This window comes from Diadema antillarum, unplaced genomic scaffold (genome assembly GCF_040938485.1).
Source record: "Diadema antillarum isolate AM-2024a unplaced genomic scaffold, OU_Dant_1.0 seq00000855_RagTag, whole genome shotgun sequence".
Classification (NCBI taxonomy): domain Eukaryota; kingdom Metazoa; phylum Echinodermata; class Echinoidea; order Diadematoida; family Diadematidae; genus Diadema; species Diadema antillarum.
Genome location: NW_027271726.1, coordinates 264,733 through 276,642, shown reverse-complemented (window position 1 = coordinate 276,642; position 11,910 = coordinate 264,733). Strand labels below are relative to the sequence as shown.

Below are 11,910 nucleotides of genomic sequence, written 5' to 3'. Positions count from 1 at the left end.
TCTGACAGTACAAGAAAATCTTCGATTATTTTCTTTTTTATATTGGCCTGAATTAGTGACATTAGTCTGTAAAGCGCATTGAAATTCTTAAGAAGTCTGTAATGCGCTATAATAAAAACCATAGGCCTATAGGAGAGTGGGGACGCTGTGGCATAGTGGATAAGACTTCAGACTCTTGAGTTCGAATCCCGCCCAGTGCTTACGTCCTTGGACAAGATGTTTTACCCACCATGTCCCTCTCGACCCATCCAGGTGTACACTCTTAAAACATCATAGTCAGAACTGACCCGGAACTGGGTCAGTTGCGGTCATACACCGTTCCGGGTCAGAAATGACAAGGAATGTGGTCAGATATAACCCATTCAGAGTCATGAATCGGGTCAGGATGACCCCATTCGGGGGTCTTGATGACCAAATTCTAAGTCATTTCTGACCTGGAACGGTGTATGACCCCAAAGGACCCAGTTCCGGGTCAGTTCTGACTCGGGTCTTTTAAGAGTGTATAAATGGGTACATATATGGCAACTAGGGTAATAATGATAACAGGGCCCTCTGTTAGAGCAATGACAACACTGAAGAGACTAATACCCTGGGTAAATGAGACCTGTATATATATATATATATATATATGTATATATATATATATATATATATATATATATGTATATATATACATGTATATATGTATATATATATATATATATATATATATATATATATATTATATATATATATATATATATATATACAAGTACATGTGTCTATATAGAAATGAAAAGGAACAGAACAGGACGATAGATACGGAAATTTACATTTTCATAAGTTTTCCTGATAATCACACAAAATCGAAACCCTTGACATCAATTCACTGTTGAGGGAAAAATAACATAATAGCAATGGTGACGTTGAGAGAAAGAGTTGCAGCTAGTTAAAACAGGGTTTTTTACGTTTTCACTTCATGCACACATGTATATTGTGTTCGGAAAGAATGATGAGGGCATGTCATCATCTCCACATTAAATTTGCATTACTTTTTTCTTTCAATTGTTTGAATTGTTTGAGACAAAAAAAAAAAAATCCAGCTATTATGATTCTTAGGAATTCCAAGTGTGGAGTGGTGTAATATATCTGGATGATCAAGTCCTACACAGATAAGACGTGTATCATCACGTAAGGTGAGTGTCGGCAGAATTCGCTTTTCTGCCGTGACCCCCCCCCCCCCCAAAAAAAGGGTACTTTATATAAAAAGTGAACATGCAAACAGCAAATATACCGGTTTTATGACTGGTCCCTTCTTCTTTCTCTTCTTCTTCTTTTTCCTCTCTTGTTGATGCCCATAGTGACTAAAATCATACATTATCTGTTTGAATTTTTTTTCCTGAAAGTGATTCTCTTCTCTGTTTTTTCGTCCCGCTCGTTAAACAATTTATTCATCCACCTGTTTCTGTGAAAAGAGTCAAAATAATATTTTGAATAATTATGATTTGCTGCGCTTTGATATCATCATCACCGCCGACAGTATAGCCCGGATAATACAAAACAAGACGGCGCTTTGAGAAATCCCCAAAGTGCAAGCGCTGACAAAAATGCATGTGTATTAGTTGTAGTGTATATTTATGAAAAAACGATAGTATTTTTTTCTCCTCCTTCTTTGCCCCTCCTCTTCTGTATTATACGTCATCATCAGGATGAATCTATATGCATGGGTAAACTAAGAACCAGCGGGAATTAAACCTGTCAGTATAACAGGTTCGATTCCCGCTGGTTCCTTTTTCCCCGACATGTTTGTTAAAAATGTACCGTATAGATCAGCAGTTGCGATCTTACAAATGCAATTTGTATACAGAGGGAGACAACAAGAAAACTAATACATCAGGTGCAGGATAGGAGGAACTGATCTGGGACTGATGGTGTCTAATGTGTGTGTGTGGGGGGGGGGGGGTGCTTGGCCTTTAAACTGTGCTTTAATCTTTGAATTATATAGGTTTCAAGACACTAATTACAATAATTGCAAACCTCAATAGTATAATAGGTTAAGGCATGGAATATACGAAAAATAATTACAATTATTCAATATAAACAATAAAAAAAAACTATGTGGACCACACTCGTAATGTTCGAAGAGCATGCACAGTAGGCTTACATGAAGTGATGACATAAAGAATAGATCTGAATCTGAATAAGCAGGCGGGAGGCAAGGCGTCGATCGACCTAAAACTTTTGCACTTTGTATAGTGTCGTCACCGAACAAAAATATGAATCTCAATGGTTTGTTGCTTGTTTGTTTGTTCCTTTCTTTCGTTTTGTTTGCTTGTCTGCTTTGCAGCCCAGGCACTTCAAGCTAGCAAAAAGGAGACTGATGTTCTATAAGGTTGACAAAATTTCAACAAATTGAGTGAGTAGGCCTACGGCACAGTCAAAGTGTAGACTGCTCATGGTGGAGTTATTATAGTGCAGAGAAAGATCTCCATGAAATCATGCAGTCAATCTATTTTGTAGGCCTCATAAAATATTAATGATCAAACCCTTTGACGCGTTTCTAAATTGTCTGATTTTCGCAGTTAGAGACTGATTAGTGCGTATATATCCGGGCAATTTCTCCCAGAGGGCAATTACCCCCCCCCCCCCCCCCCCCCCCTCTTCCCGGCTAAATACTGGTTAGTGGTAAGGTTAGAGTAAAGATTAAGGTTAGGGTTAGGTTAAGGGTTAGGATTTGGGTTAGGGTTAGGATTAGGTTCATTATTAGGATTAGGATTAGGGCTTGGGGAAGGGTCCGGGGGTAATAATATTGCGCAGGGGGTACTAAGTAATTGCCCTAGACCCGATTAGTGATTTACATAATAGGCCTATTTCTGTTTTCATGCAAAGAATATCAGAATGGCCTAACTAACCGTCTGTACCACATCGATTTCCGTCTTATAGGGGAAAATAATATGAACGGGGGTAAGGGTGGTCGGGGTGGTTTGTGTTTGTTTGTTTGTGTGTGTTTTTTTTTTAAGAATAAGCTTCAATCAACGGATATTGAGTTTGATTGAATGAGTGTTGAAAAGAAAGTATTTTCACGAAAATACTTTATTACAAGAAAATTTGTAATGTAATAAAGGGTTAAAATTACAGAAAGAGTGAGAGATTAATAGTGTAAAAACAGTAAAAAAAGAGATGTGTATATCGATTGTAAATAAAAAAAAATGCATTAGAGTGTATCAAAATGTCTTAGAGTGTATAAAAATGTATTAATTGATGTTAAGTTTCGGTAAAAATTTTGTTCGAAAACGGATACTTTAATGAGTGCAGAGAGTTTTGTATAAAAATATAATTTGTTTGAATTGTGATTTCCATTGATGAAGAATAAAATATTCTTCAAAACAAAGAAAAAAAGGTATTCGTGTGAAATTTGTGCTCATTTGAATCACATTATAATTAGCAAAGATGAGAACGGATTATTCTTGATAGTCCACGGTTGACATTATTCGTACTTTATCCTGATCGCACCATACCAGCAGAGGGATTCTTTCTCATCACACACGGTTTCATGCATACGCATACCGACCGGCTGAAGTGTTATCGTAGTATCGATCGATCACTTCAGTGCGATGTCGCGGATCAATGGCGACCATACGAGACGAAGAAAACAAAGACAATTTTCGGCGACTTTCCACTGCAAATATGGATGAAGTTGGTGAAAACTCTTCTGACACATCACAACCAATTCTGCCATGGGATAAGTTTTCAGAATGGTTCCATTGTTTTTGTGTCGTGACGTTCGATTTAGAACTGGGACAAGCCCTGGAGGTAAGCAGTGTGTCAATCTGAAGCGAGTACCGGTATACTTTTATCTCCAGTCCCATGCGTTGTCTCTGTTGTGGTGTAATGCCTATCATGCTATAATGACGTTGAATCTTCAATCTTGGTAAATTGGTTATTTAATAATGTTTGAGATGCACTCACTGCCTGGCCACGCCACTACACAAGCTTTACGTTGCGTTCAGTAGCAAGTGGCGTTAGCATAGATTAATGTAATGAAATGTTGAAGGATGATGCTTTAAGTGTCATAATTAAGTTAAATTTGACTGTTAATTGTTTTCCAAAGCCTTATAAATTTACAGTTAAATTTTAGAGCTCGTTTAATATTCCGAAGGTTCATTATTCTGAAGGCTCTTTATTAGTCCGAAGATTCGTTATTCCGAAGGTTCGTTAACGTTATTCCGAATTTCATTTTCAGATGAACGAATTTTTGGAATAACGAACCTTCAGAATAATGCCACAAATGTTCGGATTAACGAACCCTTTATTTATTTTCGGATTAATGAACCTCTAACGTTAGGTAAAATTTTGGCCTATAATAGGGAATTTGTGTGTTTCGGATTAACGAACCTTTGGAATAGCGAACCTTCGGAATAACAAACAGCACCCAAATTTACATAGGTTATAGGGGCCTCGCCTCGCCCTTATTTTGCAATCATCATGATCATGTAAATTTAAATTTAAAACTGCTGAAGATATTAAACTCTTCTGCAGTTTTAAAGATAATATAAAGTTTTGGTACCTCAAAAGTTTCCCTGAATTTCCTTGTCTTAGTTTGTGTTTCAGGTTAAAGTACCTTTCATATAACTAACACTGCACTGTGAGACTTACTCGCCCCAAAGTGCTCTCATGTCTTAGTAATCATGCAATAATGGTTTTGTACCAGAGCCGCCGCCGTACGGCGGCGAGGTAGTACACGTACACTGTATTGTACGAAACCATTATTGCATGATAACTGCGACCAGCAGTGTGCAGCCCCATACAAAACACGTGTATGCACAGCTAACTGCGACCAGCAGCCCCATACGCATAGGGTAATGGGGCTTCGCATTGTATAGCATTCAGGATCATGACAGATTTAGCATCGCGGGTAAATATCAACTTAAAATCCAAAAATTTCTTCAATTTGAAGACTTACCAATTAAGTTGAAATATTGAAAACAGGCTTCGGGCAACGTTTGGTTCTGCCAATAGTCCCTTTCTGTTCAAATTGATGACTAAATGTGACTCGGTGGAGAGGACCTTGGGAGAGCTACATACACTGAATACTACGGCCAGCGCATGCGCACACATCACATGCGCACAAATTTCAAATCCATGAACGGATAAGATGTTCGTGTGTGCATGCGCTGGCCGTAGTATTCAGTGTATGTAGCTCTCCCAAGGTCCTCTCGACCGAGTCACATTCAGTCAATTCGAACAGAAAGGGACTATTGACAGAACCAAACGTTGCCTGAAGCCTGTTTTAAATACTTCAACTTAATTGGTAAGTCTTCAAATTGAAGAAATTTTTGGATTTTAAGTTGATATTTACGCGCGATACTAAATCTGTCATGATCCTGAATGCTGCAATGCGAAACCCCATTATGCTATGCGTATGGGGCTGCTGGTCGCAGTTAATTGCGTGATTACTAAGACATGAGAGCACTTTGGGGCGAGTAAAGTCTCACACTCACAGTGTCAGTTATATGAAAGGCACTGTACTTTAACCTGAAACACAAAAATTCAGGGAAACTTTTGAGGTACAAACTTTATATTATCTTTAAATATTAAAACATATTAAAAACAGGAACATATTAAAAACATTATTAAAACATATTAAAAATATTTAAACATATTAAAATGATAGAGTACAGTAGTTAGAGGTGTAACCATGGCTTGGTAACCCTTTTTTTGGTGGGTTTTTTTTTTGTTTTTTTTACTAGCATGTTTGAAAATGATCGGAATGATTGTACAAATTGTAATTCATTATTACAATGATCGCACCGTACACAAGGTACACTAAAAACTGTGATTTGAATGTTATTTCTTGGAAGGCATGGCCTATTAAATCATTTTGCCACGTACACAAGTGTAAATGAAACTTGCCCATACATCAACTGGCAGTATGAATTAATTATTTTACACATGTGGTGCAATGCAGGACTGCTAGTTACACATATCGGTGGAAGTGATTGGAAGGTCATGTAGGCACTGCCACCCACATCATGTATTGGAGGTCAAGGCGTACTATACTAGAATCTGTACTATAATTCGCGTTATTTTCTCAATAGATTTCACCTCTGTAGTAGAATTAGGAGTATTTTATATTGTGATTCTAATTTTTGTACATTTTATACCACACATGACATTTTCCACTGATATTGTCATTCAAATGATGGTGATTTTTTTTTCTTGTCGTGTGTCAAAATATCCTTCAAGTGTACTATATCCCGTGGTTTCTTTCTCATTATCAACTCAAAAACTTCAAAACCTATATTTATGTAAATCACTTGCTTTGATGGAGCAAACAAAGTAAAAAAAAAATTTTTTTTTGTAATAAAATGCCTTTAACTAAATGTACATTTGTACTGTACCTTCTAGCAGAAGGCAAAAAACCTTACAGGAGGAAAACTGATGTTATGCATGTTTATGAAATTCACAAATTTCAACTCACATTAAAAGTCTCTGACAATGCAGTGCCGCAGTGCATACACAATGTACTTGGTAGGAAAATGAATGATTAAATGCCATTTTTTTCTGATTAACATCAAATGTTTTTTGTTGTGTACCTGCTGACTACATCTACTGAACAGAAAAGAAGTAAAAAACAAATGAAGGATAAGAAATAAATTGTCAGTAGGATTCTTCTTTTTCTACTGTCAAATGTTTTTAAAAATAAACAATGGGTGATTTCAAGTTCAGTGCTACTGTAGTACTCATACTAGTGCTAGTGCTATCTCCCATCCAACTGCTGTAAATCGAGCTTCAACACTGACGGTCAGATTAACGAAGCAATACCGATCAAAATTATCGTTCCCCAGCACGAGGTGTTGGGATCGCAGCACCACGAAGTCCGTAGGAATTGCGTGACAAAAAAAGTGATTGCTCGTGATTCCAGTCAAATATTAGAAGTTTGCATCCATGACTGCTTAGTTTTAGACACATGATACAACTGTAAAGTAGACAGATTAAAATACCACAAATTTCATCCTTTTTTGGAAACACAATTATCTTAATTTTGTTCCCAGGTTCAGATTTATGTAGCCATGTCTGGAGTGTTTGTGTACATTACGGCAACACTAACACCAGCACTAAACTTGAAATGACGAAAATGATAATCCCTAGGGGCTGGTGTTAGTCAATGGGGGAAAAGCATTTAAATTGCTAACACAAACAGCAGAGCTCAATCTAAGGTAATGCATACTGTAGTGTTTACTGTTTATTAGTGCCCCTTGAGTGAGTATATTGTATAAGTCCCACATGTGATGCATGCATTGTAGTACCCAGTACATGTAGTGCTAACACCGTGCAAATCACCAAAGTTCATTTTGTTTTCTATGCAGACTTCAACTGACATATCACTGGCTTGCTATTAAATGTATAGATACAGCAGCAACAAAACAGTCATTCAACCTTTTGTCTCTCACTGATTGTGAGTTACTGCTCACTGAAAGCAAAAATATCTTAGTTTTAAGAGGGTAAATATTTAGTTTCATACCCAATGACCACAACCTAGGAGTATATGACATATACCTAGCTTTCACGAAACATGATTGTAGTAAGGCATCATTAGAAGTGTTTCACATTTAAGTATTCTTGCCGTGTGAATGCAAACTGCAGTTGTGGAGGGTGATTTGTATGGTAATTCAAATCGTGATCCAGAGGTGTTTTCCAATCCCTCTTTACCAGAATTAAGCTCTAAAACAACTGTGTGAGCATAACTGACCTCCAATCATTTTTTTATTTTTTTATTTTTTTATTTTTTTATTTTTTTTTTTTTTGGGGGGGGGGGAGCTTATGGTGACCTTTTAACCACTTCTGCAGAATGACTGCACTCCTCACATGTTTGGGCTGCAGTCAAAGTGCCCGCAACTTACGGCTCAAAAGTTTGACCGCTAGGGGTGCAGCAGTAATCCGTATACTTTCATATTGACATTAATGCTTGATCAGAGATATTGCCAGAATCCGACAAATGCATGCAAATCCACATACAAAATGTAAAATTTGCAAACAGATCAGAAGTGGTCATTACAGCTTGTATTTGGCCAAAGTTGTGCTTGGTCAGTGGCCATGGTTTGAACAGTGTAGGAAATGTGCTTATAATTAGGTGATCTCCGCTATCAGCGTATCACCTATTGTGATTGCCAAAATTTCTCTTTTTTTTTATTCTTCTTTCTTTCTGCCACATTTTGTGTCGTCAATATCTCAACAATGACATTACGGAATAACATGACATTTTCAGTCAACATGTCTCATAACAATATCTAGCCACAATAAGGTTTTCATGACAGTAACATATCTATGACGTCATCTAGGCGCCATTTTGTGATTTTCGGACCTTGTCACATGATCGATCATAACTTCATAACTAGATATCATTTCTGTATCATTTTCGGTGGACACAAAGTTCAGGTCACGCTCTATCTTACATTTTAACGCTAGTTACCCAGGTCATCATTACGCGCGCGTTTGCGCGCGTCAAAATTTTAAAAGGCTCAAAACGACTTCCCAATGGGAAATCTCGAAGTTTCAGACAATTTTAAGCGTTTCAAACATTTTCTCGCGTGCGCGTCCGTCCGCGCAATTTCGCGCGCAGAGGGCGTAACTAACATGAAAATGCAATTTTTTTGACTGATTTGGATTTCTGATACTTTGAGTAACAATATCCATTGATTTCCGATCGATTTTGACCTATAACAAAGGAATGCACTGGCGTCAAAGTTGAAATTCCGCGTGCGCGTCTTTCTGCAAATATAGTGAAAAAACATGTTTTTGTTTATGTCGCCATAGCTCTTTAAATCGTCCATTGACCCTATATTTCTACTGCATATTACAAAAGCATATGAATTGGAAATAACGTTTCAAGTACCAATATTGCCAGGAAAACTCATGACGTCATCATATCATCATCTGAAATCAAAAAAGTGGAATTAATTTTTTTGAGGTACTCTTTCTGACATTCATTTACTCGTATCTCTATTGTTTAAGCTTAATATCACCCCAAATTCAGATATGTTTTACTTTGAACATTTGCCTTTCAAGTCCATGTCATGGTTTTGAAATTTGATGACGTCATCATACTTTAAATTGTGATTAAAGGTAAAGACGCAAAATCGGACAAGTTTACGTGTTATGTCTATGGGAGGTGATTTTTTTAAAAACCATACATTGACTTGACAACGTTTAAGCACCTTTATCTCAGATGATTTTGCTTCATTTCCTCTGAAAATTAAGTATGTTGTAGCTGTGACAATAAGCTGCAGTAATCATGCATTTTATTCTTTGAAATCTCCTCATCAGGTTGACAATTTTGCAATTTAAAACTGAAAATGAGAATGGAATGCGGACGAAACGATTCCTGATTCATCTTTCACGTACATAAGTTTACGTTCCTCTAATTTTCTCGTCGAGACGTATGGCCGAGTGGTTAGAGGTGTCGTCACAGAAACGTGAGGTTGCACACGTACGGGTTCGAACCTCACAAGAGCACGAAAGAAAATAATAATTTTTTTTTTACTTTTTTTCTTCAATGGAGTACTACACCTTCGTCCATGCAGAAGTCACGTTCGCATGTAAACACACCTATACGCACACACTCACACAGTATCCCTTTGTTTATCGTTGGAGACTGCATTGCTTCGACTGCTGCAAAATATTGCAGGCTGGGCTTTTCTAGCTGATCATGGTATATTGTAACAAAATGAAATTTGTTCATATCAATTCAGTAACACAATGTAGTCGTGGTTACTTTGTGCTGATTTTATACATGTAAGAAGCTATACATTGTAAAAAAAGGTATTTGAATTGTTCCTTTAAGTCAGTCTTCTGTATTGATGATTATTTGTCAATTAGTGGTTTTTGTGGAGTTTCAGATAATGATAAAAAGTATGTATGATAAGTGCAGCGATACTTTCTACAGTTAGTTCAAAGTTGTGTTACAGAGGTTTGATACATACATTTAGCATTGTGTTTGTGTGTCCACGTGTGTATACAGGTTGGCCATATGGCACATTCTAGACAATAAATCTTAATTAATTAGCAAACGCGATCAGCTATGGAACTGAATATGGTACTAATGTTAGATGTTCATGATTCTCAACTGTGACGAGTTTAAAGCTTAACTGTGTGCAAAAATAAAGCAATAATAAGGAAATTTTAAGGGAATTTGATAACCATGCCTACGGTTCTGTATAATAATTTCATACAGGTACTAATAGCTGCCTCATATTCGTGTGATTGATCGTCATGTCAATAGCAAACTGACAACGTACGATTAATATATTATACATTAAACAACTGTCTTTCAAATCCATATCGATGTTTTCTAGTTTGATGACGTCATCATACTTTAAATTGTGATAAAAGTAAAGACACAAAATCGGACAAGTTTACGTGTTATGTCTATGGGAGGTGATTTTTTTTAAAACCATGCATTGACTTGACAACGTTTAAGCACCTCTATCTCAGCTGATTTTGCTTCATTTCCTCTGAAACTTTAGTATGTTGTAGCTGAGACAATAAGCTGCAGTAATCATGCATTTTATTCTTTGAAATCTTCTCATCAGATTGACAATTTTGCAGTTTAAAACTGAAAATGAAAATGGAATGTGGACAAAACGATTCCTCATGTATCTTTCACATACATAAGTTTACGTTCCCCATATTTTCTCGTCGAGACGTATGGCCGAGTGGCTAAAGGCGACGTCTCAGAGACGTAAGGTTGCGGGTTGGAACCCCACAAGATCACGAAACAAAATACTTAGCTATTTTACTTTTTTTCTTCAATTTTGTATTACATATTCGTCCATGTAGAAATCACGTACGTATATAAACGCACCTATACACACACACAGACACACACACACACGCCATATCCCTCTTTTTTGTGTGTTGGAGACCACATTGCTTCGACTGCAGCACAATTTTGCAGGTTGACTTTGTCAAACCGATCATAGTATGTAATGACGACGACTGAGGTGTTGTACTTTGAACAATTGTCTTTCAAGACGATGTCATTGTTTTGTAATTTGATGACGTCATTACACTGAAAATTGTGATTAAAGGCAAGGTATGAAAACCAGCCGATTATAGGTTTTATGTCTGCGGGACGTATTTTTCCCAAGTTGCCAGAAATGGCATAGCGACCTCAGTCGTTACAAGGCCGCTTTTCCGTCTAGCAATGCAATAGATGTTCACACGGCCACGTTGGTTGAGTGGGCATTGACTTTCCCCCTGTTATATCTATACATTGTTTTTTTTTTTTGTCTTACCATTTCCGTGGATGACCCGTGGCCGAGTGGTTACAGAAACGGTTTCGCATGTACGCTCAATATAACTTCAAGGTGCCTATATCACATTCTTTTCTTTGTCGATCACAGATGACTGTCATCTGATGACCACAAGCGTATCACCTAACTCGTCCTCAATGTGACGAGTTTTCATGTCTCGTTATGATAATTGGATTTGCCACTGATACTTGTACTTTTCAGCGAAGTTGATGCGTAGCATAAAGGCCCTAAAGAAGTCTGTTATGATTTTGAATGAAAAAAAGATGCCATTATATCATTTTACCTTGCTTCTCAGGAACAGTGTTGATACTTGAGATGCCCTGTCACTCTTTTATTTTCAGATAAGTATATGTACATTACAAAAAAAACAAACCATTTTTTCCATTTTCTCTTTATTTACAGTTTATATATCCCAGTCATATCAAGCTCACTGAAAAAGAGGTAAGCAGCTGTGATATTCTTTCAACAATTTTTTTTCATTATAAATAAATATGTTTTCTACTTCACAAATGTGTGAATAAATATATTGAGAAAATAAAAGCATTGGGGAGTAGCATCTCAGCGTGGGCAGGAATTCAATTGTAAGGTGTTATTTTTTTTTTAAGTGTACAATACA

General features: G+C 36.9%; 1 protein-coding gene across 1 annotated transcript in view; it reads left to right on the top strand.

Moving 5' to 3' along the window:
* The first annotated feature begins 3,605 nt into the window (after nt 1–3,605).
* Nucleotides 3,606–11,910, top strand: part of LOC139740489 (protein DENND6B-like) — a 32,747-nt gene continuing 24,442 nt past the window's right edge. Inside the window, exons 1-2 of the mRNA XM_071651084.1 lie at nt 3,606–3,792; nt 11,697–11,735. Coding sequence (XP_071507185.1) covers nt 3,607–3,792; nt 11,697–11,735 — 225 coding nt within the window. The 5' untranslated portion in view covers nt 3,606. The remainder of the gene's footprint in view (nt 3,793–11,696; nt 11,736–11,910) is intronic.